This window comes from Festucalex cinctus, chromosome 2 (assembly GCF_051991245.1).
Source record: "Festucalex cinctus isolate MCC-2025b chromosome 2, RoL_Fcin_1.0, whole genome shotgun sequence".
Classification (NCBI taxonomy): domain Eukaryota; kingdom Metazoa; phylum Chordata; class Actinopteri; order Syngnathiformes; family Syngnathidae; genus Festucalex; species Festucalex cinctus.
The window spans coordinates 10,281,426-10,308,442 of NC_135412.1; the positions used below are offsets into that span (position 1 = coordinate 10,281,426).

General features: G+C 39.7%; 1 protein-coding gene and 2 long non-coding RNA genes across 5 annotated transcripts; 1 reads left to right on the top strand and 2 right to left on the bottom strand.

The window, feature by feature from the left end:
- The first annotated feature begins 3,748 nt into the window (after nt 1-3,748).
- Nucleotides 3,749-26,991, top strand: rapgef3 (Rap guanine nucleotide exchange factor (GEF) 3). Of its 2 annotated transcripts, XM_077512753.1 has the most exons (28): nt 3,749-4,014; nt 4,103-4,172; nt 9,885-9,929; nt 14,104-14,210; nt 14,702-14,823; nt 16,516-16,687; nt 17,775-17,859; nt 18,042-18,102; nt 18,326-18,402; nt 18,749-18,895; nt 18,972-19,072; nt 19,186-19,274; nt 19,355-19,433; nt 20,923-21,073; nt 21,247-21,329; nt 21,405-21,435; nt 22,820-22,895; nt 23,030-23,167; nt 23,245-23,342; nt 23,755-23,880; nt 24,055-24,236; nt 24,860-24,950; nt 25,042-25,092; nt 25,387-25,474; nt 25,571-25,635; nt 26,196-26,250; nt 26,359-26,430; nt 26,555-26,991. In XM_077512753.1, the coding sequence occupies exons 3-28, from the start codon at nt 9,921-9,923 to the stop codon at nt 26,671-26,673; spliced, it is 2,475 nt and encodes an 824-aa protein (XP_077368879.1). In that variant the 5' UTR covers nt 3,749-4,014; nt 4,103-4,172; nt 9,885-9,920; the 3' UTR covers nt 26,674-26,991. The 2 variants fall into 2 exon arrangements, with proteins under 2 accessions (XP_077368879.1, XP_077368878.1); XM_077512752.1 differs by having other exon boundaries at nt 3,749-4,172.
- On the bottom strand, nt 6,605-11,337 carry LOC144013648 (uncharacterized). Its single transcript, XR_013282295.1, has 3 exons — nt 11,168-11,337; nt 10,672-11,054; nt 6,605-6,960 (listed from the first exon to the last, which is right to left on the bottom strand). It is a non-coding gene; the product is annotated as an uncharacterized LOC144013648 (long non-coding RNA).
- On the bottom strand, nt 22,611-24,777 carry LOC144013647 (uncharacterized). 2 transcript variants are annotated; one of them, XR_013282294.1, is made up of 4 exons: nt 24,724-24,777; nt 23,974-24,244; nt 23,724-23,859; nt 22,611-23,125 (listed from the first exon to the last, which is right to left on the bottom strand). It is a non-coding gene; the product is annotated as an uncharacterized LOC144013647 (long non-coding RNA). The 2 variants fall into 2 exon arrangements; XR_013282293.1 differs by lacking the exon at nt 24,724-24,777 and adding an exon at nt 24,376-24,715.
- Nucleotides 26,992-27,017: the final 26 nt, after the last annotated feature.

Genomic DNA, 27,017 nt, shown 5'->3' on the forward strand with positions numbered 1-27,017 from the left:
TTTGAGCTCTGAATCCAGACATGAAAAGTTTGCTTGTTCTCCCTGCAGGCTTGCGTGGCTTTTATCCAAAAACACGTTTGGGTTAATTAAGGACTCGGAATCAGAGGTAATCAAGTACAAATTTGAAAGAGCAACTTCTTTTTTTTTTCCAATGAGTCAAGATCTATTTTTTGTCAGGCCACATGTAATTACAGTCATAAAATTCAGAAGAAAATGTGTCTTTCATTCAACTCAACAACAAATACCCCATAAAATAAACTCATTGTCTTCTTTAACATCTGAACACATAAGGCACAGCTGAATTTAAAACAAAAAAATACCCCATCCCTAAATAAATATACTAGGAGAGGAGTAAGAGCACTTTTCTTACAGCTGTGGTGGATGTATCCTCTGTTGCAAGTTCTTCAGGCCAGAACACCACTTGAGGACAGACTCAGGAAGGATAATAGTAACTTCACAGAGTTAGGTAAGTGTGGTTTTTGCCTTTAATCCATTTCTTCAAATAAAATTCCTCTCTTCTGTAAGTTTTTGTATAAGTGAGTTGGGTTTTCGAAAAGAGAATTATTCTAAGTGAATCCAATTTATTCTTCGAACATATTTTTAGTGATGTTCGAGAGTTGATTCCACTTTTTTTTTTCCACACCAATAGCAGTATGAGTACTCAACTCCTGAGTCAGAGATACCAAGTACCGTCATGCATTTTCAGTACATACCATAAAAAAATAAATAAATAAAAAACTGACAGACCTATTCATAGTATAGCATTTTCCCTTAAAAATTGCATGAAATGACAATTTATACTGATTTCTATAGTTCCTGATTCCAAGATGGTGGCTGATACTTTTATTGTACCGATACCTTAAAATAATGCCTGATATTGGTACTTATATAAATTTGTCGTAATGTTATGACATGGATGGTTGTTCGTCTCTGTGTGCCCTGCGATTGGGTGGCAACCAGTCCAGGGTGTCCCCCGCCTACTGCCCAGAGCCAGCTGAGATAGGCGCCAGCACCCCCCGCGACCCTTGTGAGGAATATGCGGTCAGAAAAATGGATGGATGGATGTTATGACATGTAAAAAAAATACTAAAAATTAGGGGTGTGAATTGCCTAGTACCTGACGATTCGATCCGTATCACGATTCATAGGTCACGATTAGATTCCATACCGATTAATCCCGATACGAATTTACAAGTCGATTGTTGCGATTATTTTTATTTAAATTTAGAAAATACTAATCAGTAAACTTGTACAGCGTAAGATTTGTATGAAAATGTATTATTTATTTATCTGAAACTTCAGTCTTATACAGGTTGAAATCTGTTTCATGTTTGAACAGCATTAAAATGAAACATTAAAGGGACACTTTACTTATTGATCCATTTTTAGCAGCAAAAAGTTGCTACTTTTTCAATAATTAATTTGGTGACGTGATTATTTTTTTATGTACATTTAATAACTTTTAAACCATTGTTAAAATGAATCGAACGCCGGCATGTTTGTTACACGTGACTAAATAACCCGGATGTTTACGTCACTAGTGTGTAAACGCTACACTATGGAAGCACTATGCAACGCAGCCGTGCATCTAGCGTCAAACCCGGAAGGATTAAACCTTATCGCTTCGAGCCAACACGACAAAATAACACTACCGAAGGAAAGTCTGCCTTGGATGTGAAAGTTGTGGCGCCAGATGGTCTTTTCGGGCACAAAATAAACTTTGACGAACGAGTGAATCAGGCGGGGGGTGAGTGGTGCTCGTGCGGGAGCTGCAGGAATGGACAATCCGCTAATGAATGTGTGCTGTCTGGAAATGAAAGAACTCGAGGATCGGTTCCTTGCGGACAATCTCAACTGCATCCTGGAACATCAGACATTCAACATGGCAATACTAAATAGACATTCTCAGGATAGCTTTGGTTGCGATGAAAGATGTGAAGAAGAAAAGTCTTGGAGGAGCAAATATCCAACAGGTAAAGTGACACACAGTACGAGCAATGCAAAACGTGTGGAACTGACGAAATATTTCAGGAAAAAGAAAAAATAGTAAAATTAAATGTATCGTCGTTACAGCACCCAACCTCCCCTAGCTGTTTTTTTTTTCTTTTTTGCGTAGCGTCCCACTGCGGTCAGGCCAGCCGCCACTCGAAAAGACGAAGTCAAGCCAGCCGCCCCAACGATTGTTAATACTGTGCATTACGGTAACGTGCCGACGTGCCCCTGCGTTGGCCACCTTCAAATGAATTATGAAATAAAACAGTCCGTGCAGTATAATAACCAATGCCCCCCCACCCCCGAAACATGCCTACCTTTCGCTTTAAATTTGCTTCGCTTCTCCGAGATCTTTCAGTGGCCGTAGTAAGACCTCGATTTGCCGGCTGTTGTGAGAGTGAAGGCTCCGTGTTGCTAGCAGTTGCGGCTCCTCCATCGGCTTGATTATTTCCCACGTCTGGTTCTTTAAAGATACTCGGTACTGCGTTGGGCTTTAGTATTAGGCGTGTGGCGTACCCCATCTCAAATTGTAACATATATTCGAAGTCCTCATGCCTGAAATGTTCGCTGCGCGCACGCCTGCTTGTCCTTCGGGAGGTTGACAGCACTTAGCAAACAAACCATTGTCTACTCAAGTAGCTTTTTTTTTTTTTTTTTTTTTTTTTGTGGGGGGGGGGGGGGGGTGTCGCGGGTTTTTCCTTGCCGACGCCTTGCAAAATTTTGCAATACAGTAAGGCATAACTGACGTTTGTGTCTTCCTCGTTGTTATGTCTGCGTGAACGACTGTTCCCCAAGCGAGTATACACACTAGTGACGTCACCACTTGGGGGCGTTGCAACACGGAAGTACTTCTATGTTGAAAAAAGTTAAATAAATCAATATAAGGGTGTATTCTTCAGCTCTTATGCATGTTTCGTAGCTATACTAACTATTTACTGCCAATCAAGCCATACATGTAAAATTAAAGGAGCCTTCCTTTAAGGCTTCATGTCCATTAATATAACGTTCCTCCATGCTTACCCTAAGACGTTTTGGTGAATATTTTTCCATCAAAAATGGATATTTAAAAATCGATTCGGCCGCCTATCGAATCGATTCGAGAATTGCGCGATGTAATATTGCGATATATTGCAGAATCGATTTTTTTTTTAAGAACCCCACTAAATATACAAACATAAATCATGGATGGGCAACTTAAATGATGCAGGGGGCAATCAATATTTTTTCATCAGCACTGGGGGGCGACGTGTGGTGTACACATATAATCAGATGACAATTGCATTTTAAATATGGACGACATTATATATATATATATATACACATATATATATATATATATATATATATATATATATATATATATATATATATATAGTGTCCTGCAGATAGCAAAAAATCCACGCATAATTGGAGCCCATTGAAATGCATTGGGACAATTTTGAAAAAAATAATTGGTAGCCCCCCCTAAAATCGACACAAAAAAAGAGGAGCTCCATTATACGTTTTCCATGAAAAATTTGGCTAGAAAAAACACATACACACGAGCACATTTTTTTTTTCTTTTCTTTTAATCCGCAAATAGGTGAACCACACGTCGCTGCCCTTCTTGGTAAAAACCATATTCTTGCAATGGTGATTTTGTCATAGTACGTACTCAACTTTTTATACTGTCTCGTAATGTTACTAACATCGATTCGGAACATTTCACATTCCTTGGAAAGGAATCCAACAAGAGGATGTGATGACAGTCCTACCTGTTTGATATCAACATGAAAAACGTCAGCCATCTTGCTACTTGACTCATTAAAACGTGAGGCAGAGCACAGTTGTGGAGGTCACGTGTGTGCCAAAGCGCGTGCACGCCACTCCTGTGCAGGATTGTCTCAAAAGTGACGCAGCACGACGACTTGGCCAAGCACAGAACAGCACAGCAGAGTCAGTCGAGTCCGACTTGGGGATGCAGGGGCTTATGACGTCCGGGAGCGGCACCATGGTTCCGTTTTGTCTGATGGTCCGATGAAGGTGTGTGCGCCCCGTGCGCGTGACTTGAGGAACTCCCGATATTCTCCTGCTCGACTGTGCGGATGTAATAAAAGATGCATCTATTCAGGAGTTATAATTATCAAGTGTTCCCGGACCGGTGCTCGGTGGACACGCCGATTATACGCGGCATCAGCTGGGTATGTACACATCTCACTGCACTCGAATTGGACAAGTGTCAGTTGTATGCCAGTCATCACAAAAACAGAATTTCTATTGCCTATGTAGACTATATTCGAGAATTGTCCACATCATTGGAATTTTAGCCTCACGAGTTAGTAAATATTCTTAGATTGCTATATAGTCCTCCATGAAATCACATTTTATCATTGGTTTCCTACTTTCTGACATATAAGGGCTAAACCAGTGACTGAATCATAATGGTGGTGCTTTTTCAGGACTGTTAATTTGAAATAATACCCTGTTTAAAAAAAAAAAAAAAAAAAAAGTGTTATGTTATTTGCAACGGCCTTTTAACTCATTCACTGCCAGTCATTATAGAAAATTTTTACATTTCCAATACTCGCGTGATATTACATTCAATAATTATATATAAACCGAATCTACCAAATAACAGAATAGACTCCCTACTTTTTGTCCCGTCCCGTTCTTTTATAATTGACAGCAGAAAAATGTAGGTTTTCCAAAATACAGCCATTTCTCCCATGGACTCTGAAACTGTGTTTATTTCCTATAAAATGGGGCAATGATGTCATCTACCGGTGGTTGGGCATCAGTAAAGTTGTTTCCAAGTTTGATATTTACAGTGGAGCATTCTCAGATTCGCCCCCATTTAGCACCGCTCTAAAAAATACAATTGACAAGTATACTTGTCAAAGGCAGTGAATGAGTTTTAAAGACAAAGGCTCACAAAATGAGCGGATTTGAATTTGGTGTTCTGATGTATTTAAGTACCTGCCCACGTTATGGTTGCAACTCGCCAACTCAACTTGGGAAAAATGGCTGAATGGTGACAATACGTTTGCATCAGCTGCCAACTTGAGAGGAGTTGAGGGAATAAACTTCACTTTTTTTGAAGAAACGCTTCATTTTGGAACCAGAATTTTGTAGGCAATGACTCGGTTAATGTATGGTATACAAATTCCGGCCCGCCGTCCATTTTTTTGTGGCCCGCGACATATGCTAAAAATGGCATTTGACTCAGTTCAAATAAAATAAAAACAAAAATGTTTGGAGATAGTCAAAGTAAGAAGGGAGGGTGTCGAAAAACACAGGTGCTATTAAAGTTTATTTTAGTTAACTAAAACTAACGAAAACTAAAATTCAAAACAACAAATTCGTTATCCATCCATCCATCCATCCATTTTCTTGGCCGCTTATTCCTCACAAGGGTCGCGGGGGGTGCTGGCGCCTATCTCAGCTGGCTCGGGGCAGTAGGCGGGGGACACCCTGAACTGGTTGCCAGCCAATCGCAGACAATTTCGTTAACTAAATAAAATAAAAACAAAGATGCTTTTAAAGAAAGAAAACGAACTGAAACTACATTTTATGTTTTCAAAACTAAAATAAAATTAACTATAATTATAGCAAGAATGTCCTTCATTTTAGTCTTTGGAAATAAATTTAATGCATGAGCCTTTGGGGATGATTTTAAATGTGATTTTTAGCAGATTCATTTTGATATAAACCGGAATAATAACATTGCGCCCATGGTGTTTTTTTAAATATTTCGCACAAGTAATACTCATAAAAAAAACTAAAACTAATACTGAAACTAACGAAACTAAAGCTAAGCATTTATTAAAGAACTAAAACTAATAAAAAAAACTAACAGACCCACCTTGAAAACTAATTCAAACTAACTAAAACAAAATAACCACTAAAATGAAAATTTCCAAAACTATAATAATTATCCCTACTGCCGTATTACAAATGAATTTGAATAAATTGGTTTATTTACTGTAGCATTTTTCTAAATATGCAAAAGCACAAGTAAATTATTTGTAGAATTTTTAGAACTAAACACAATTTCTCTTCATAACATTATGTGGCCCTTGCGTCCTTCTGATTTTCTGTATGTGGCCCTCAAATGCAAAAGTTTGGACACCCCTGGTGTCTGCTTTCACATGGTAGCCTAAATGCATTTCAAAGTTTTGAAAGTGACCGCCACATATAACACACACTTTCCAACCCAAATTATCTTGCTAGCCCTGATACAAGGACATTAAAGATTATATTTAAAAAAAAAAAAAATGTTACATCGGACCTGCAATAAAGAGTTGGAAATTAATGTTTTTTTTAAATCTGATTAATCGGTTAATAACATAATTGGCAGAACAATCAATTGTTAAAGTAAGTGTTCGTCACAGCAGTTTAGATTTTAGCTGATATTTTATTGGATTATATCATTCATGTCTTCAATTTGTTATTGTTGGCAGAGAATGCACAAAACATTTTTATAAGAGTGCACACATTTCACCTACATGTGATAGTTCATGAAACTATTCTCATATATTTCTGGAAATAGATTTGTGAAGCCCTTTGTGTGTAGACAGGATGGCAACCACAGCAGCAGAGTATTTCATTAAATTCCTGTTATAAAAAAAAAGAAAAAAAAATAAGAGTATTGTATATTGTTCACCTTCACCACAATTCCCTTTCTTGGAAGAGCCTGTAGAAGTGTACAGAAGGAAGATTGTCATTTCCTGGTCACCTGTCCAACTTGTTCTACTTTTAGACTTTGAATACAAATGTAATATTTACATCTTTTCCCTCTTCAGTAACACCTTTTATGTAACAATTTGTTTCAAGCAGTGCTGGTCTGAAGAGACGGATGTTGTGTCTCCAAGTTATCTTACATAATAAATTACACAAGAAAACTTGACACCACGGAAGAAGTTGTCCGCAGTTCGAAACGGGGCAAAAGTCCAGCTTGAGAAAGCAACATGAGATGTGGCAAATAAAAAGCTGTGAAAAAGACATAAAAACACAAGTTGTAAAAGTCACACTGAACAGTCCGGTGCAGAATGAGCTCGTAAAAGTCTATGAATGCATGTGCTCATGTGAATGTTTCATGTGACATCATTAAGAGACATTCATGATAAACTAATATGACACACAAGCAGGCAATCGGCCATTTAAAAACATGTTTGGGGCACGAGCATTGTTTTGGACTCTGTTTTTCTTGGCTGGAAAGGCCACTCGCAATCCACCTCAGGAGGTTGATGTGTTCTTTAAAACCTTCATTGGCTGTCCAGGCAATGTTTTAAAGGAGATCAGAATCGTCTTTGGTCCAATTATGTCTGTCCCCCAAAGCGCTGATGCTCGTTTAGCGGTGATTCCACAAGGCTTGTTTGACATTTGCTAGCTGGTGCAAGTCATGCGACAAAATACTTGCGGGAACGCTGTCATTTTTTTCGCACAAAGATCCTTATTTTCTCCAAATTTACCCCTTCCACAATGTAAGTAAAGGTTAATTCTTGTCTCATGAGTCCATAAAACTAAATGTGTTTCAGAATTTTTGAGTTTATCGTATGTAACCGACGATACCAGTGGCGTCCTTCAATTTCAGGACATTCCAAATGCTATACTGAAGGGGTGGACAAAATCAGTCCCCGAAGGGCTGGAGTCCTGCAGGTTTTAAGAGTTTTCCCTCCTCTAACGCAGCAGATTCCAATGAACAGGATCATTATCAACAACATCATTGCGACTAAGGCCCTGTTTGCACGGAAGCAAAGCTTCGTTCCGCAAACAAATCTTGTACTGACAGAACGGTCAAGACATGCGAGCGTCCAAAAGAATATGCCTATCACGTTTGTCGGCTGTAATATATATGCCAAGTCTGGAGAGGCGCTGTAGTAATGCCATAGGGAGTTAACGGAAAGCGTAGAAGTAGAATTAGCGAAGAAGACGAACCACTGATCTCGATAGCCGATAGGCCAAGACTTTTGAAGCAGCGAGGCCACCGTATTACGCCTCCCAAAAACGTTTCTCGGCATACAATCCAATACATTTACAATATCCAAATGAGAGAATGTTTGAGACAGTACTTATGAGAAACAGCCTGATTTATATTTTAATTTTTTTTAAACATAAACAAGAGGACTTCAGACATTTTACAACTTGCCTTAAATACATGTATGAATTATATGCTTAACTCGTTCATTCCCAGCCATTTTTACCTTCGACTTTTACCTCTGACTGGATTTCGCAAGGCCCACAGAATATTGTGTTCTATTGCTATAAAAACATGGAACCTACGAAAAGACAGATTTGAGTCTCTTCTTTCATCAGGAAAAAAAAAACGATATTTGTATCACTTTCTTTTTTTTTCTAGCCATTAGCATTAGAATATATCTAAATTTCATCATTATTCACAACTAGGGGTGTGAATTGCCTAGTACCTGACGATTCGATTCGTATCACGATTCACAGGTCACGATTCGATTCGATACCGATTAATCCCGATACGAATTTATAAGTCGATTGTTGCGATTTTTTTCCATTCAAATTTAGAAAATACTAATCAGTAAGCTTGTAGAGTGTAAGATTTATATGAAAATGTATTATTTATTTATCTGAAATTTCAGTCTTATAGAGGTTGTAATCTGTTTCATGTTTGAACAGCATTAAAATAAAATATTAAGGCTTAATGTTCCGTTCATATAACATTCTTCCATGCTCAAGGTGTGAATCCTAACCCGAAGTCAGACGTTTTGTTGAATATTTTTCCATTAAAAATGGAAGTTTAAAAATCGATTCACACACACACACAAAAAAAAAAAGGCAATGATGATAAAACGTTGAATCGGTAAGACTACCGAATGAACAATTCTGAGCTCTTAAAAAAAAAAAAAAAAGAATAATCGATTTTTTTTTTATTGAATCGATTCGAGAATCGCGCGATGTAGTATCGCGATATATCGCCGAATCGATTTTTTTTAACACCCCTATTCACAACTCTGTTTAGAATTTTGGGGAAACAGCTTGTTTTCAACATGGCCCTGGTTGATCTCTTATACTCTGTTGCCACCTGCTGGCCGTTTTTGTAATTACTACCATTGCTTCAACCTTTCACTTCAGTTCAGAGGCTGCGTCAAAGCCTTCTGTATGCTCTCGCATAAAAATAATAAACGTAAAAATACGTCTTTGGGACACGAGTAATATTTAAAATAGAACATTTATATGTTTTTAGGAGCAAATGAGTTAATAATGTTTACAGGAGGAAACTTTATTTATTATTTTTATTTATAATTTTATTTAAAGAATTATAACTGTAATTTCACAAAAGATGACTCTGCCATATCTAATATTGGGGTCTAGGAACTGAGCGACAAAAGAAAAGGGGGTCTTCAAAATAGTTTTTGCCGTGTGGACGGACTGCCAAAACGGTAAAAAACTTGTGCGGATACACCGAAATGGGGCTTTCTTGTGAACGAGGCCTAAGTTTCCTTCCTGCAATCACATCCTGTATACAGCATGCAGGACAAAATACTTCAAATTCGCCATTCATCTGATTGTGACTGTGTACACGGGGTCAAGCCGGTTTTTCCACATTTCCGGCATATGCCCTCACGCATCATTTAATCCAGGTCATAACTAAGAAGACAATGTCCTATACTGTATGTGGTTTACGTCGCCATTAATAAGTGTGCGTTATGTCTTTACACCACCTCGTCAGACTAAGCAGCTAACAAGTTTAATGTTTTCCAAGCGCAAACAATGAGCACCATTAGTCGGCTGTCCATACCGCATCAATAGAAAACCAAACAGACGTACTGTAAGCAATATTAGTTGTGCTTATCCTAAATATCGATTGCTTAACCTTGGTTAAGCTGTGTTATTTAGATATGCAAACATAGCTCATCAGTGATAATATCGTTCTCTTCTAGACTCCACTTCCAGAGGCGCCGGACTCAAAGGACACAATGAAGCAGGTGTGTATATGAAGCAACACTTCCAAACATGATCCACAGATCAAGTTCTCATTGGAGTTCTACAGCACTTACATCCTGAACGTGTTCTTCTGTTGTGTATAATATCCTACCATGCGAGTCTTAAAAAGCACATTCCTAGCGAGGTAGGCAGTCACAAGGAGCTTTAAAGAGCACTGGAGTGCTCACAGCTAATTGACCCCCCGGGATCGTCAACTTGGGCTAGGCCCATCACACCGCTCTTTATCTCAGCTTGCGTTAACAACGTGGTAAGGAGAGAAGAAGCAGCAGCACACTGATAAACAGGGTTCGGCACTGTGAGAGAAAAACCATTTGAAGTGAAGACATTGACTCTGAATGACTGCAGAGTTGAAGTAGTCTGCGTGTGCTATATTCATGATGCTAACATGCTAATTTCATGTTTACAGTGTTTCAAACCTGTTCTCAATTATTCACTTAATATAACTCACCTACTTTCTTTTTTCATTAAAAAAAATAAATAAAAACATTGGCTCCATCTTGTGGCACCTTGGTGTCAAGGAACTATGTTAAAGTGATGGGAGGAGCTTCAGACAGGCCAATGCCCTGTGCAAGACCTCTGAAAATGAAACTGTAACAACTGGAAGTTCTCTAAAAAGTGTAAAGTTCAGGGCCTCTCCACATTCTCTGCAACCATTTTGAAGAGTGGCGAAAGGTCCAGTATTTTTGTCTTGAAAATGGGAGTGTGCTGTAGGTTTCCACTAACCTGGCAATAGCCAAACTGATATTGTGATTCACTCAAGGAAGTTCCTCACAATATCAATCTGGGACTGCTCCACGATGATTTGCTCAGGAGCAGAACATTCTGTACAATACTTCGAGCTGATTGGTTGATGTGGCATCTTCGACACGTTTGTTTTGACCAATCACGGCCACAGATGAAAATGTCATCTTCGTTCTCGTCGGCGGGCGGATAAAAAGAACGAACATCTTCACCAGCTAAAAATGCACAAAGCTCCTCTCGCTGTTCAACATTCAACAAGGAAACAGCGAGTAATTCTGCTAGAACAGAATTAATTGCAGCGTCCATTCGTCCATGTTAGGTTTGTTTGTCCCGGTGTCGGCGCTGGATTCCTGGTTTCGTCATAGCTGCATATCACGCCCCAAACAGGAAGCAGGAAGTAAACGACAAGTTAACAACAGTCACATCTTCTGCCATTAATTACACAAGACAACGCAGAGACCAGGAGATTTGAGCTCACCACCAACTAAAAAGGTTTACGGTTGCATTATGTTGAAGCGTCATTTCACCAGTCTAACACAGCGTTGAAAGCAGCTTCTTGGTAAAGTGTGCCATTCCTGTTTGCAGAGGTCACGGTGCCTTCAAATCTCCCTGTCAAATCACACAGTGTTGACATGGTGGTGGGCGGAGTCTTTCTACCCTACAATACTAATGACCCAAGGAATGCACAAAGGCAACATGCCGGTGCTGAAGTGTAGACAATTGCAACCTGGCTATGAAACACTTTCAAGCATGCGTGGCGTCTCACTGTATGGTAGTGTTGACATGACAAACCTTTTAATGTAATGTAGGGTTGGAGTAGCGAATCAGGATGGTCCTGAAAATCAAATTTGACTTTTAATGTGTTTTTATAATGTCCCGCTTAGGTCATGGAAATTTTACTTCTTGGAAAAAAAATAAATACAAGTTGCTGCCTGAGAATGTCTCAGTGGGGGTCAGCAAGGGAAATGGGCCCCTGGGAAACTCTAAAATGTACCTTGTGCTCATTCATCATTGCAGTTGGGAAGGATAGCACGCGGGGTAATTTATTTGAGGGACAGCAGGTCTGGGAAAAGGCTGGTTGAAGTGCGTGGAACGGATTTACAGTACGTCACGATTCCCGGTCCAATCGCAGCATTTTCATTTTGTGTCAACAAAGGTTGCCTGCTATTTTCGATATACTGTACTTATATTGTAAGGCTCACTCTCTCGGTCCAGAATAATAAATAGGCTTAAATTTTCTATCGCTCTTTTCTATCTTGAAGGTAATCAAAGCACTTTTAAGTCTGTCTCCTAATTTACCAGCTATTGATAAAGCATCAGGAGCAACTGGTGGTTCAATATTGTCCTCATAGAAACCTCAATTTGGTCACAAAGGTTCAGGAGCGAACCCACAACCTTCAGATTGGGAAACAACTCTACCACCTGAGCCAGGGGCAAACCAGAGTCTCCTAAATCTCATTATTACACCACCTAAATAGCAGGGTGTGTGAATTGAGAGTAATCTCCATATGAGATGAGCTTGTCATTCATACAGAAAATTGTACTACATGGAGATTTCGGTTTTATTTGCATGTTTGGCTTTTCTGTTAGGAATTAGCGTGCACAAAAACGTCTGTTGCAGTTATTTCAAGTTGCATTTAGAGTGATAGAAGACAAAAGGTTTGCTGGTGTTCACGAAAACCGGCATATCAGGGTCATTGAAGACTTCAGAATTGTCTTTGGTGTTATGAAAACATTCAGTTGACAGAAGAGTCAATACAGTTGTTTGTGTTCATGAAAACCTGTCCATCATGTTCACTGAAGACTTTAGTCTGTATAATAGTTTCACTGAAGACTCTAACTTGGCTTCAGGAAGAAAACATGTGTCAGGTTTAGGAAGTACAAAAACTGGTTGAGTAGAAACAGTGGTGCTTGGTTGTAAGTCGGTTTCCGTGGGACCAGGAAGTCAGGCAACCGCCCCCCACCCCACCCCGTGAGATGATGGGTTATAAATCAGTGCCAATCCCCTTCTTCCAAGTAAGAGTTGCTTATAAGTATCCCTGCGATTGCATTATTGAGAATTATTAGCGCTATCGCAACTGCTAATACGTGAGCACCGCAGGTGTGCACTTTGCTCTCAACGTGCATATGTCATGGCAGTGCCTTCTTTTTCTTCTTCTTTTAAGGTTCGCCACAGCATGTTATCCTTTTCCATCAAAGTCTATCTTCTGCATCTTGCTGTCTAACCCGAACTGACCTCATGTCTTCTCTCACTACATCCATCAACCTTACATCCCAGCAGCTCCATAACACATCTTCCTTCACTATCTCTCCTATGGACGTGTCCAAACCACTGAAGTCGTCTCTCTAACTATTTCCCTAAAACATTGTACCTGAGTTGTCCCTCCGATGGCCTCATTTCTAATCTCATCCATCCTGTTGACTCTGAAAGAAAAATCTTGATTTCCGTCACTTCCAGCTCTTCTTCCTTCTTTCTTCTACTGTTATAAATGTTCCCTTTCATCCGAGCAGAGACTCCTGACACTTTACTCCACCCATTCCAACATGCTTGGATCTGGACTGTTGACCCCAAGTATTTAATGTCATGTTATGTCATGGCGGCGCAAATAGAATAAAACACATGGAATCGGATACCTTCATATTAAAATCAGGCCTCTTAGACCTGCAGTGTGAATCCAACTCAAGTGTCTTTAAGTGTTTATGGAAGCAAACAAAAACCAAACTGCTTATTTTTAATGGTTTGTCAAGCACGCATATCTGTCAAAATATTCTTGTGGCGAGTCAGGTTAGTGAATTTTGACATCATCCAAAAATACGTACACGCTTGACGCAAGGATTTTCTTGATACTGGCACCACCTTGGACAAACAGAAGCGCCTGATGGGAACATCTGCAATACAAACAGACCCACACTTGTGGAATCACAAGGCCGAGCGCAGGGTGAGGCAAGGAGAGTGAAGCAAAATGACTGTTTCGTTTTGTTGCTGTGTTAACAAGTGTAAAGCATGAAAAACAGGGCCAGTCACGTTGACGCACATTCTTGTTACGTAAGACTTGTTTCTGCACCAGTGGCTAACAGGGGGCTTGGGCCATCCAAGGTCTTTTCAGGTCTTGGACCAGCTCGGATTGCGTGCATGCGAAGGGGGACTGGGGAGGAATTAAATGACAAGTTGAATGGGAACTGACCGAGGGTGGTCGCGATGCCTCTATCGTGTCAGACACAGAGTTGTGAGGTTGTGTTGTCATGTCAGCTCACTCCCTCGCAGTGCGTATGCGCTGTGGCTGAGTACACAAATGCATGCTTTTTCTCAGCCTATTTCTCCACGTCATAAAACAACCAAATGTCACATTTATGCCCCTGATATAAATATAGTAGTGTGTTTAATGACTCACCGCTCCTCTGTGTGTGTTTAAGTTCCTCTCAGATCGGGTGGTGAAGGCCGCAAGGTCGGTGTACAGCGTGATGGTCGAGAGGAACCCTGGCTTGATCCGAGATAGGAAGTATCACCTCAAAACTTACAGGTACCGTGAAGGTTGCTTCCATTTTATGACGTACGACTACTAGGAATGGCCGTCTCAGATTTCTCTCAGCAATGGTGTTTTTATCCGTCACAGGGGGCGGCCATTTTGCCACTTGATGTTGACTGAAGATGACATCAATGTTGCTGAGGGCTCAGGTAACAACCAATTAGAGCTCACCTGTTATGTGAAGCTGCGCTGTGATTGGTTGTTACCTGAGAGCTGAGAAACATTGATGATATCTTAAGTCGACAGCAAATGGCAAAATGGCCGCCCCCTGAGATGGATGAAAACGGATGGATTTTGCTGCTTAACTCATAATCTGCTAACGCAATATTAACCAGAATGCAATATTTAGACTAGTGGGGCTGCATGGAACATATAATTGTCCAAAAGAAATGTGGGTTGATAAATTATTTCATTAAATGTTTCCCGTAACAAGTGACCGCATCTTTGAATCACATTCAAATTCAAATGTGTGATTGTTGTCGTAGACAATGTTGCTCTGGTAAAGAACTTGTCGACTGGCTGATGGGACAAAATGAAGGCCTGCAATCGAGAAGCCAGGCAGTCGGAATGTGGCAGGTCCTGGTGGACGAAAGAATCTTGGTTCACGGTAGGACATTGAGACATATCAATGATTTAAAGGTACCGAAGGCAGCAAATTGAATTTCGACTCACTACTGCCACACGTGGCCGAAAAATAAAACTGCATTTTCTCTTTTTCACATACACAATGCGCACATGACATCACATCTGCAGACAGAGGGCGGGAAATTCAAACACAATCCTGTCTGAAACCTATTGGCCATACACTTGCAGGAGTTCCCATTATGAACAGCTAAGGTGTTAATCTACAAATTAAAAAATGTTTCAGTCATAAATGGTCAAATAAAAAGGCTATTGTAAAGATATTTTTGGGTAAATTGTTAGTGTGCAGCTTGAAGTCTATTGAAAATGGGAACCATGAGGAAAAACAAACCAGCTTAGCTGCCCCAAATAACTACGACCAAATATCTACTAAATGTAGCGCTCTTGCTCAGAGAAATGTAAGTTTCAAGAAAATGTGATAGATTGAAGGCTGATTACTAGGAACATTTACTGAAATAAAAAAAAATAAAAAAAAGTCAAAGCAAAAGGTGGCATCAAATCATCAAAAACAATCATTTACTGGTATTTCTTTTTAACATATTCAGCTCATGACATCTCAGGCAGTACTCAGGCATGCTTGAGGAGCTTAAAATGTTGTGACTTGAGTGTGCACGCACAAAACTCACCCAGTCAAGTATGCACTAACGACAGGAAAAGGCGCATTGTCTGCTTGGAAAACAAAGGCCCAATCAAGTAAGAAACTCCATCATCCATTCAAGTGGGTCACTTAGAATACATTTGCACTTATTTTCATTCTACAATGTTTTAAAGGCACTTCTTCGTTCCCAGTGCTCAAACTGAAATCTTCATTGAAAGCACAAGGAACAATTGTTAACTCATTCACTGCCAGCCATTATAGAAAATTAAAAAATTTCCAGTACTCACGTGATATTACATTCAATAATTATATTTAAACCGAATCTACCAAATGACAGAATAGACTCCCTACTTTTTGCCCCGTCCCGTTCTTTTATAATTGACAGTAGAAAAATGTAGGTTTGCCAAAATACAGCCGTTTCTCCCATGGACTCTGAAACTGTGGTTTTTTTGTATAAAATGGGGCAATGATGTCATCTACCGGTGGTTGGGCATCAGTAAAGTTGTTTCCAAGTTTGATATTTACAGTGGAGCATAATCAGATTCGCCCCCATTTAGCACCGCTCTAAAAAATACAATTGACAAGTATACTTGTCAAAGGCAGTTTAATAACGTCATGTTATGAAATAAACATCAGTTTCGCATTTTTATACTCGTATGCGTAAACAAAAACAACATGGCATTTCAAAGTCAAACTATTCCACTCACATACCCAACAAGCACAATAAGGAACAATTGTCATTAGTTCTATAACACTGTAAATTTTGTACTATACAAGCAGTCAGCTCAATTCCTAACAAGTAACACCTAGCGAATATGCTAGCGAAAAGGCATGAAAGTTGCAGTTATTTTAGATCATTACAAAAACGATAGTCAAGCACACACTCTCGTATTAAAGAGAATTCAAACCTTCCAATGTTTACATAGGCCTCTTGAAAATCTCCCAAATGGCCAAAATGTTCATGCTTGTGGTTGTATTTTTCTCACCAAGGAAAAAGCCTAATAAATTAGCTAAATTTATTTTGTTTACCTGTGTCGTCTTTGTCTTTGCTATGCCAAGTGAAACATGAGGTGAACTTTCACGACAAGGACACGCAGTTCTACCGCTTCCTGGATTCAGAATTTGGTCTGAACCACCTAACAAAGGATTCGGAGGACGAGCTGCAGGAAAGCCTGTCGCTGCTGTCTCAACTGGGCCCTGACGCGCTGCTCACGATGATCCTCCGCAAATGGTCAGTGCGATGGCTCTTGAACAACACACCACACTGGCCAGTCACAATATTCACATCACAAATCATGGGAGCCAACAAAACAGGTTGTTCGATGTTAAGTCCAGTTTCTGGGGAGGTTGGGCCTGTGTTTGTTTTTCCAATAAATTACACAAAGCTCAATCGCATTGTGATTCCGGGGAATTTGTGGGTCATGTCAACTTCTCCAACTCTTTATCGGGTTCCTCAAAGCAGCCATGAAAAACTGCAGTGTGGCAGGAGGTGTAGTTATTGTTAAGCTTGCTGTCTTTTAAATTACATGTCATCCATTTGACATTATTTTAATATAACTGATTACACTTTATACAGTGGTGTGGATGGGGCAAACATGTTAATCAACGTTCAGTGATGTGCAATGTTTTAACTCATTTGCTCCCATAAACATAGTAATACATTCTATTTTAAATGTTTTAAGTGTCCCAAAGACGTATTTATATGTTTTTTTCTCTTTCTTTTATGCTAGAGCATATAGAAGGCTCTGATGCAGCCTCTGAACTGCAGAGAGCGGTTGAAGCAATGGGAATAATTACAAAACCGGCCAGCAGGTGGCAGCAGAGTATAAGAAATCAACCAGGGCCATGTTGCAAACATCTGATTTCCCCACAGTTCTAAACAGATTTGTGAATAATGATGAAACTTAGCTATATTTTAATACTAATTGCTGCAAAACAGAAACAAATACAAATATTTTTTTTTATAGGAAAGAAGAGACTCTAATCTTTCTTTTGGTACGTTCCATATTTTTATAGCATTAGAACAAAATATTGTGTGGGCCAGTCAAAATTCAACATATCTCAAAAAACTTATAAGTGGGTCAGGTCACTTGTATCCCAAGGCATCATTATACTGCAAAGACTTGCAACCATTTGCCATCCATTCAAATTTAACATAAACCTCAGTCGATGAGGGATGAGAATGATCCTAGATTCATCCTAGATGAGCTCATGGTTGTTTTCAATTCCAATTTCATATCTATATGACTCCATCTGGAAAACGACCTACTGTACTGTATGCTTTCTTATGTGTGTCTGTCTATATGACTTGTGTTTAGTCCAAATCAGAGGAGTGCTGAGGACCTGGAGGTCATTTATGAGGAGCTTCTCCATCTCAAGGCCGCCGCTCATCTTTCCACCTCGGTCAGTCACTGTTACTGAACCATTATTCCAATAATTGTCATTCAGATTTTTTTAACCAGTCCTTGGATTCCTCATGCATCTTCTTGTTAATTTTTTTTTTTTTTTTTTTTTTTATAGGAGTAAACAAACCAGCGTTTCATAGTGCGTTTTTCATTTCTTGACCTAAACTTTTGTTCCTGTAGGTACGGAAAGAGCTTGCAGCTGTGTTGGTGTTTGAATCACATGCTAAGGCCGGTACCGTCTGTAAGTTGGTCAACTCTTGTACACCTACACATTGCAAAGACCCACTTTTTAGGATGTGTTTCGATAAAGCGTGTATACACTCAGGGGCCATTCAAGAGCCCTTGTATCGTGATTATGAACGATTCGGTCAGGGTTGGATCACTTATGTGTAGACATAAATGACAACACATTTTGTACATGTGATCTTGAAGCATGTTCATTCAGTGGTTTGTGTTGTTTAAAGTGTTCAGTCAGGGGGACAAAGGAACTTCCTGGTACATCATCTGGAAAGGCTCGGTCAATGTGATCACCCACGGGAAGGTAAGCGACATTTCTCGTGTTAGCTTTAAACTAAACACTAATAATAATGATTTTTATTTAATGATAGCCTTCAGTTTGTCAACATTACACTTTTATTTTCAGCTAAGAAATATGAATGCTGTTCCATTGCAATATTTATCTGAATGCATGTGGATTTTAATTCAAAAGTAAATTAATTAATAAAATTCATGACCAGCTCCTGGAATCAGGAAACATCTGTAAATAAGTTTAAACTCGGCCTTATAATCCAAATTTTCCGGTTTATTAACAATGTAATTAATGCAGCGCTATTTCTATCCATATAAAAAACAGTATTGACAATATAAGGTGTGTGGAATGAATTCAGGGTCTGGTGACGACCCTGCATGAGGGCGAGGATTTCGGGCAGCTGGCCTTGCTGAATGACGCCCCGCGCGCCGCCACAATAATCCTGAGGGAGGATAACTGTCACTTCTTGCGCGTGGACAAGCACGACTTCATTCGAATTCTCAAGGTCGGCTGACTGTATGCTCCACTGCGGTCATATTTTGTTGTTGTGCGATTGTATTCATGCATTTCTCTGACTTCAGGATGTAGAGGCTAACACGGTGCGATTGGAGGAGCATGGGAAAACCGTGCTCGTGCTGGAGAAATGTGCCAACCCAGCCGAGCAGGGAGGAGCTGGAAACAAGTAATAGTCGTATTGATATCTTTGATATCAATAGAAACAGTCAGTATTAATTTACATGCTGCTGGATGAAACTGTGCATCTTTACTATAATGCAAATGTTTTGTTCTGCGTAGGTACACGGTGATGTCAGGAGCTCCAGAGAAGATCCTAGAACACCTCCTGGAAACAGTCAAGTTGGACTCCAACGGAAATGATGCAATCGGTGAGAGATTGTCTTTTCTCGTTTCTTAAATTATTCGTCACCTGAGTGTTACGTTTTTGTTTTTGTTTTCTGCCCACTAGATTCGTGCGTGAGTGACTTCCTGCTCACCCACAGGGTCTTCATGCCCTCCAGTCAACTATGTCCTGCACTGCAGCATCAATATCCTGAAGTCATTGGTGTTTAAAACGTTTCTATTTAAGTATTTAAGACCTAATTCTTGAATAGGCTATAAATACCGTAAAATCCGGACTATAAGCCACAAATTTCCCCCCAGCTTAAACAGATTGCTTATTTTACCAACAAAGTGTTAACTGTTCACGTCAGTGTGTTGCTCTCCAAATGAGAGGTTACAGTAAGTGTTCTTACCCCAAGCTGTTTTATTTGTCAACACAAATGTTATGTTACTGTGTACTTTGTTATAATACGAAGCACTTTCAACACAATTGCCACTTTTGTTATCATGAGCCGAACATAAGTCAGCTAGTTTCTTGCTAACATGCAATGCCACGGCTAATGAAAATTAGTAGGGGTGTTAAAAAAAAAAATCGATTCGGCGATATATCGCGATACTACATCGCGCGATTCTCGAATCGATTCAATAAAAAAAAAATCGTTTTTTTTTTTTTGTTTTTTTTTTTAGAGCTCAGAATTGTTATTCAACAAAACGTCTGACTTCGGGGTTAGGATTCACACCTTGAGCATGGAAGAATGTTATATGAACGGAACATTAAGCCTTAATATTTTATTTTAATGCTGTTCAAACATGAAACAGATTACAACCTCTATAAGACTGAAATTTCAGATAAATAAATAATACATTTCCATATAAATCTTACACTCTACAAGCTTACTGATTAGTATTTTCTAAATTTGAATGAAAAAAATCGCAACAATCGACTTATAAATTCGTATCGGGATTAATCGGTATCGAATCGAATCGTGACCTGTGAATCGTGATACGAATCGAATCGTCAGGTACTAGGCAATTCACACCCCTAAAAATTAGCATCGCTATTGCAGTCCTTTTAAACCATCAAACAGTTGTCACTTCAGCATAAACATGGCGGTAAAACTTACAAATACCTCATTCAGAAATACTTTCAGGGATATATTCTTTCATTACAACGTCGGAAGTTCGCTTTAGCTTTAGAGTAAATCTTTGCTATAGGGTAATGATTCAGTTTTTGCAGTCCCACTATAGCGTAGATTTTATTTATTACTCTATTTTTGTGTTATCAATTGTGCTTACTCCCTCTCAGAATATTATCTGTGTATAATGTTTGTAATGATTATGTATGTGTTTTACGTGCCGTGCCGCACATGGATGTGTATTTAAATTGGGTATTTCTATGTCACGGTTTTTTACATATAACGGGGGTGGTGACGGGCTGGAACCGAAGGGCCATTATTTGAATCCACTTCATTTTATTTTAATCCACTTGTGTCACACTACTGACACTATCAGATTTAGGTCTAAGCCAATGCTGTTTACATGTAAAAATCAATACATAAATGAAACTTTTCAATTTAGTGGGTCTTGCTTTTATTATAAACCATTACATACCAGTAAAGCTCACTATATTTCATGACTTTGACTTTGTCAACCATCTTCATTTTGGAAATTGGTGTTCCTTAACTGGCGATGCACCTACCAGGCAGAGCTGTCTGAGGGATCCGAGCAGGAGAGGGCCACCTACGTTCTCAACAGTAAGCAGAAGGTGGTGAAGCTGGTTGGCCAATGGGTAGCGTTCTATGGACTTCTGCTTAAAGAAGACCCTGTTGCATTAACGTTTCTGGAGGTGAGGCGTGAAATCAGTTACATAGTTGCACAGGGCCCAATCAATCAATTGAATAGAGGTTGAAAATGATTTGCAATTTATTATATTCTGTTTTTATTTATGTTTTGCACAATGTCCCAACTTCATTGGAATCAGGGTTTGTGTGTGTACATTGCTTGTGTGCGCTCAAACAGAAGCTGAAGAAGGACATTGCAGCTAATTTTCGTTTGTATGGCGTGCTGAAAGATCAATTCCGGGACAGAAGAAGGACAAAAGTGTAAGTAAGTGTATTACCTTAAAACATCTCAAGACTTGAACACCAGCTAACACAGTGTGTTGTCATCTTCAATAGGTTGGAGAATGGATACCATTCGTTGGGCAGGGTAAGGGCCATAATTCTCCATCTATATCAAGCCAGCGTATGTACTTAAATGAAAACCGAGCAATCCTGTAATGTTTTTTACTTTTTGTCAAGTTTGCCCTTTCCTTGAGAGCTTTTACTTTGATGATGGCCATGCTAATCATGTTCAAATACAACACAGAACTTGACAGGATGTGCCTGTTTTTGCCAACATTCTCATTGTGCTTTCGGCTCCATATCCTGTCGCCTTCATCAGGCTGACATTTCAATGTTTATTTTTCCAGGCATGGTTACTTGCCATGCATTTCCCGTGTGGATTCCAGTTTGTACATACTGCTTTGCCTTTTCTGAGCATTGTTTTAAATCGGTCTACCTCTCCACTCTTATGCTGCTAAGTCAGATCCTAAAGTTTGAAAACGGAGGCAGGAAAAGCTACATTTAGCATTAGCCTTGCTATATGCAGTTTAGCCAAGCAATGTTGCTAACAAGCAGTCCTCACTTAAGTCTTGGAGCTGTGGTATGTTCTGCTCTGAAAAGGTTTTGTCTTAAGTGACTTAATTGTATTATTTCATTTCTCTTTCATCTCCAACTTCCATAGCTCAAAATGGCAATTAGCAGTACTGTACTTTATGACAGACGGCTTAGATGTCAGACCCAATTATTGAGGGTATTGGTATATCAACTGTATTCAGCTCAGGTGCAAGAGAGGTGACACCACCCCCATATGGTCCGACCGCTTATATCGAAGAGGAGCTATATGTACAATTTTTAATGAGAGTCTGTGGGTAAAGAGTTTTACGCCCTCAAGGTGGAAACATGTCACCATAACTGTGACTGCCCCTAAAGGTTTCTTCAACAGCATTTATTGTCCAAATTTCCGCTGAGGAACACCGTTTTTTGGGGGGTGAAAAACTGTGACAAACGTACTCTTCATTACATGGTGCACAATACAATGAAACATATCTCAACAACATAAAACACACATTAAATTTAATCACGTACCGTTTCGCCTTTTAAACTGGAATTTAGGAGTAATTAGGAATGTCGTTGAGCTTGCTGTACAAACGTTACGCTACAATCTCTTTCCTTCAACTGACTGACGTCACTCTCGATTAAAATAACCCCTTACTGTCACACGATGCAAGTCTCAAATACACCAGCAGAGGGCACAGTAATAAAAACAATCAGTCATTAGCAAATCACAATATATTTTTATTTTACAACAGTGAAAAGGAGTGAATAAATTTCAATATAATCATAAAAATAAAATTAGGTTACAGTTACATTAACATAAAATAAGTAAAAGTAAATACATTAAAATTTCAGGTATAAATCATACATTAACAGTAATAGATTTCGAAATACAACTGTGTTGATTCCCTGTTGTTGCTATGTTGCTCAAACAGAACTACTCATTTGACTGGTTCCCTCATAGTGAGGAGCCTGTTGGACGGATACAGCCAATCAGAGCGCAGGATAAAGGTCAGCTGCCAAAACATACTCATCTCATCAGACAGATTCTGTTTTTGCAAAGCCAAACTGGGATTACTTTGGCCTCCAACGTGGAAAAGTTGCCCACAACAGTGATGTGCTGACGTTCTTGCTCTGCGGCGCAGTGTTGTACGAGATTTACACGGCAGACCACCAAGCACTCACGCTGACGCTACCGGTCAACACGTCCGTCCAGGAAGTGATGCTGTTGCTGGTCAAACCTGGAGGAGATCACGTGCTGGTCAAGATGAACTCAGCAGGAGGTGCCAATCACAAATCATCGCCGTGACAACACAATTGCTGCTTTTCTTTCCATGCTAACGTTTTGACACACTTACAGAAAGAGCCGAGTTGAAATTGGATGCCACCGCAGTATTGACTGCGCTGGGACTCAATGAGAGACTTTTCATCTGTACCAGCAGCCAAGTGGAAAAACTGGTGAGGATACTTTGAATGTAGTTGTAATCAAGTTCTTCTCTGCGTAATTTTGTTCATGTTTTTTGTTTTTGTTTGTCTGTTTTGTTTAGGTCTGTTGTTCATTTTTTGTTTTTTTTGGTCTCGTTTTTGTAATAAGGGCTTTTGTATGTGTGTGTAAAACTGAATAAAAAGTCAATTTAAAAAACAAACAAAAAACAACATTACAACGGAGCATTCTGAAGCATTTAGCCCAACATATATAAATAAGGGGTGCAAGGATTGACCCTTGAGGGACTCCACATTAAAAAAAAAATGTCTCAGAACACAGAAGGATCCTTTTGGTTATCTGCCCACGGTTCTTTCTGACGCCCCTAATACGGTTCTGACTATCACGCCGTCTACCTTGTGTCTTTATTCGTCTTTCTTCACTCAGACGCCCCTGAAAGAGCAGCAGGGTCCCGAGCGAGGGAGTGCCAACACCCTTGAGCACATGTGCTCCAAGGACATCGCCAGCGAACTCACCAACTACGACTGGGAACTGTTCAACGCCATGCATGAGGTCAGACATCAATTTGCAAAGGAAATGTTTTTAAAGCAGCAGTGAGGTTATTAGTGAGATTATTGATGATGTAACTATTATATGATCACTTACTGCTTGTCAGGTGAATCTGAAGTCACACATGATGTCGTCACCTGATATAATCTGATGATAATCCTCTACGTATTGCTCCAGGCCGAGCTTGTCCATTACGTATTTGGACGTCAAAAGTTCCCAAGCGCCGTGACGGCCAACCTGGAGCGCTTTGTGCGCCGCTTCAACGAGGTTCAGTACTGGGTGGTGAGCGAGCTCTGCCTCTGCGAAGACCTGGTCAAACGAGCCATCCTGCTCAAGAAGTTCATCAAGATCGCCGCAGTGTAAGAGTCTGGATGGGAAAATACGGAAGCGTAGAGCTGCCAATGTGGAGTAAACATTTTTGGCTGGCGAGTATGTTCGAACATACTCGCAAATATGTTCGAACGTACTTGTAGGCTACATGCTACAAAGTTAGCATACCTTCCCATAATGCTGTGGTACTCAACTATGCAAGCGCAATACCCCGTTACATCATGGGGCGAAAAATGACGAACCTAAATCATGCACGGCAGACATAATAAATCGTAAAAGTTACGAATAAACGCTGTTTTTTGTCTACTTAATTTTCTAATGAATTGTGGCCAAAATGCCTAAAAAAGGGGGTTTTGTTTTCACTCGCTAACTTGCTAACGTAGCATGCAAGTACGTTCAAAAATATTTGCGAGTATGTTCGAACGTATTTACGATTATGTTCGAACATATTTCAGACTATGTTCGAACATATTTCAGACTATGTTCGAACATATTTGCGAGTATGTTCGAACATACGCGCCAGCCAAAAATATTTACTCCACAATGGCAGCTCTACGCTTCCGAAAAAAAAAATGCAACCATAAAGTTTTTTATCTGTTTGCTCTGGGGTTACCATGGCAATATCCACCTGCCTTTGTTTCTTTCCTTTCAGATTAAAGGATCAGAAGAATCTCAATTCCTTCTTTGCCGTGATGTTCGGTTTGAGCAACAGCGCCGTGCGCCGGCTTTACAAGACCTGGGAGGTGACGTTTTACTTCATGGGTGACGTTTGAGTGCGTAATGTCACCATTAGTTGCCATCATTAGCTTTTCATTTGTTTTTATTTTTTTGCAGAGAATACCCGGTAAGACAAAAAGAATCTACTGCGCCTATGAAAGGCTGATGGTAAGTCTGACTGAAAATATTTTGTGCCACTTGAGTGTTTTTATATGGGCAATGATACACTTTTTTTTTTTTTTTTTTTTAATTATTATTTAAAACAGAAGTTTTACTCTTATAGGCAGCACTTGATACACTTCACTGTCACATCATGTGTTATTAAGACACATGGGACAAAATGCAGGGGGGAAAAAATGCACTGTTATGTTTAAACTGAAACCGTATATTAGAAAGAAAAATGGTGCCATCTGATGGCCGCTGTCCTTAATGCAACGAATGCTGACTGTCGCCTTGGGGCAGGATCCTTCACGGAATCACCGAGCGTACAGGTTGGCAGTGGCCAAGCTCAGCCCCCCTTACATTCCCTTCATGCCTCTCATACTGAAAGGTAACTAAAGGTCACCGGCAGTTAGCATCATTGTGCAGTAACAGTACAGTGCAGTGACATTTTTTTAAAATGACTTGCTGTTGCGTCTTTTGCCAGACATGACGTTCATCCATGAGGGAAACGCAAACTTGGTCGATCGACTTGTCAATTTTGAGAAGATGGTAAGACAGATTTTTGCTTTCCGAGTTTCTCAACAAATGGTAAACACTAGGGGTGTGAATTGCCTCGTATCTGACGATTCGATTCGTATCACGATTCACAGGTCATGATTCGATTCGATACCGATTAATCCCGATACGGATTTATAAGTCAATTGTTGCGATTTTTTTAAATTCACATTTAGAAAATACACATCAGTAAACTTGTACAGTCCAAGATTTGTATGAAAATGTATTATTTATTTATCTGAAACTTCAGTCTTATACAGGTTGCAATCTGTTTCTTGTTTTAACAGCACTGAAATAAAATATTAAGGCTTAATGTTCCATCAATATAACATTCTTCTATGCTTAAAGTGTGAACCCTAACCCGAAGTCAGACGTTTTGTTGAATATTTTTCCATTAAAAATGGAAGTTTAAAAATAGATTCAGCCGCCTATTGAATCGATTCGAGAATTGCGCGATGTAGTATCGCGATATATTGCCGAATCGATTTTTTTTTAACACCCCTAGTAAACACTGATGACGCTTGTTTGTAACCAAAATGTCCTCTGCCCACAAGCGCATGATTGCCAAGACTGTGAAAATGGTGCGAGGTTGCCGGAGCCAGCCTCATGGTGAGTTTTAATACTGCAGTATGGCAACATTTTTCATATGGACAAAAGCATTGGGACACACCTTAACAGGACCGATACCGTGACATGTTCCCACTCCCTGTTCTGCAGTGCCATCGTCGCCGCAGAGAGGATTTGCTGATCGAATGTTTCTGGAAGGACCCGCTACTCGCTTATCTACATGTAAATAAACATTATTACGTTTGTGTGGAGACTGCTCTGTTCATTATGAACTCACAACTCTAAATTTTAGCTGAAAAGAAATATATTATTGACACTCTTGCTTTGTCGTCCTCCATCACGACAGACTCGGACCACGGCCTCCCTCTTCGGACTCCCAGCAACATCCAACACTACATTCAGAACCTGAATGTGATCGACAGCCAGCGCAAACTAACGCAACTATCGAGGACACTAGAATGCTAGCACCCAGAACTACGCAAAAACTCAACAAGAACAAATACTCAGCACTTATTGGAGTAACAGCGACCTCTGGAGGTGCTGCTAGGCTGGTTGTGATGGAAACTGACTCAAGGATAGAAGACTACATACAGTATGCTGAACCAGAATTACTTAGCATGTAATAACATCACAACAGTCACACACAATTTCACAAAATGCCACAGGAACACATTTAGCGTTTCACCAGTCAGTCGTTTATGCACAAATGTTTATAAATCAATACATGCACTCTATTATGCATATTTCATACGTTTGTTTTTATTAATAAATTATTTTCCCAATGATGTGCATTCAATGAAACCACGGGG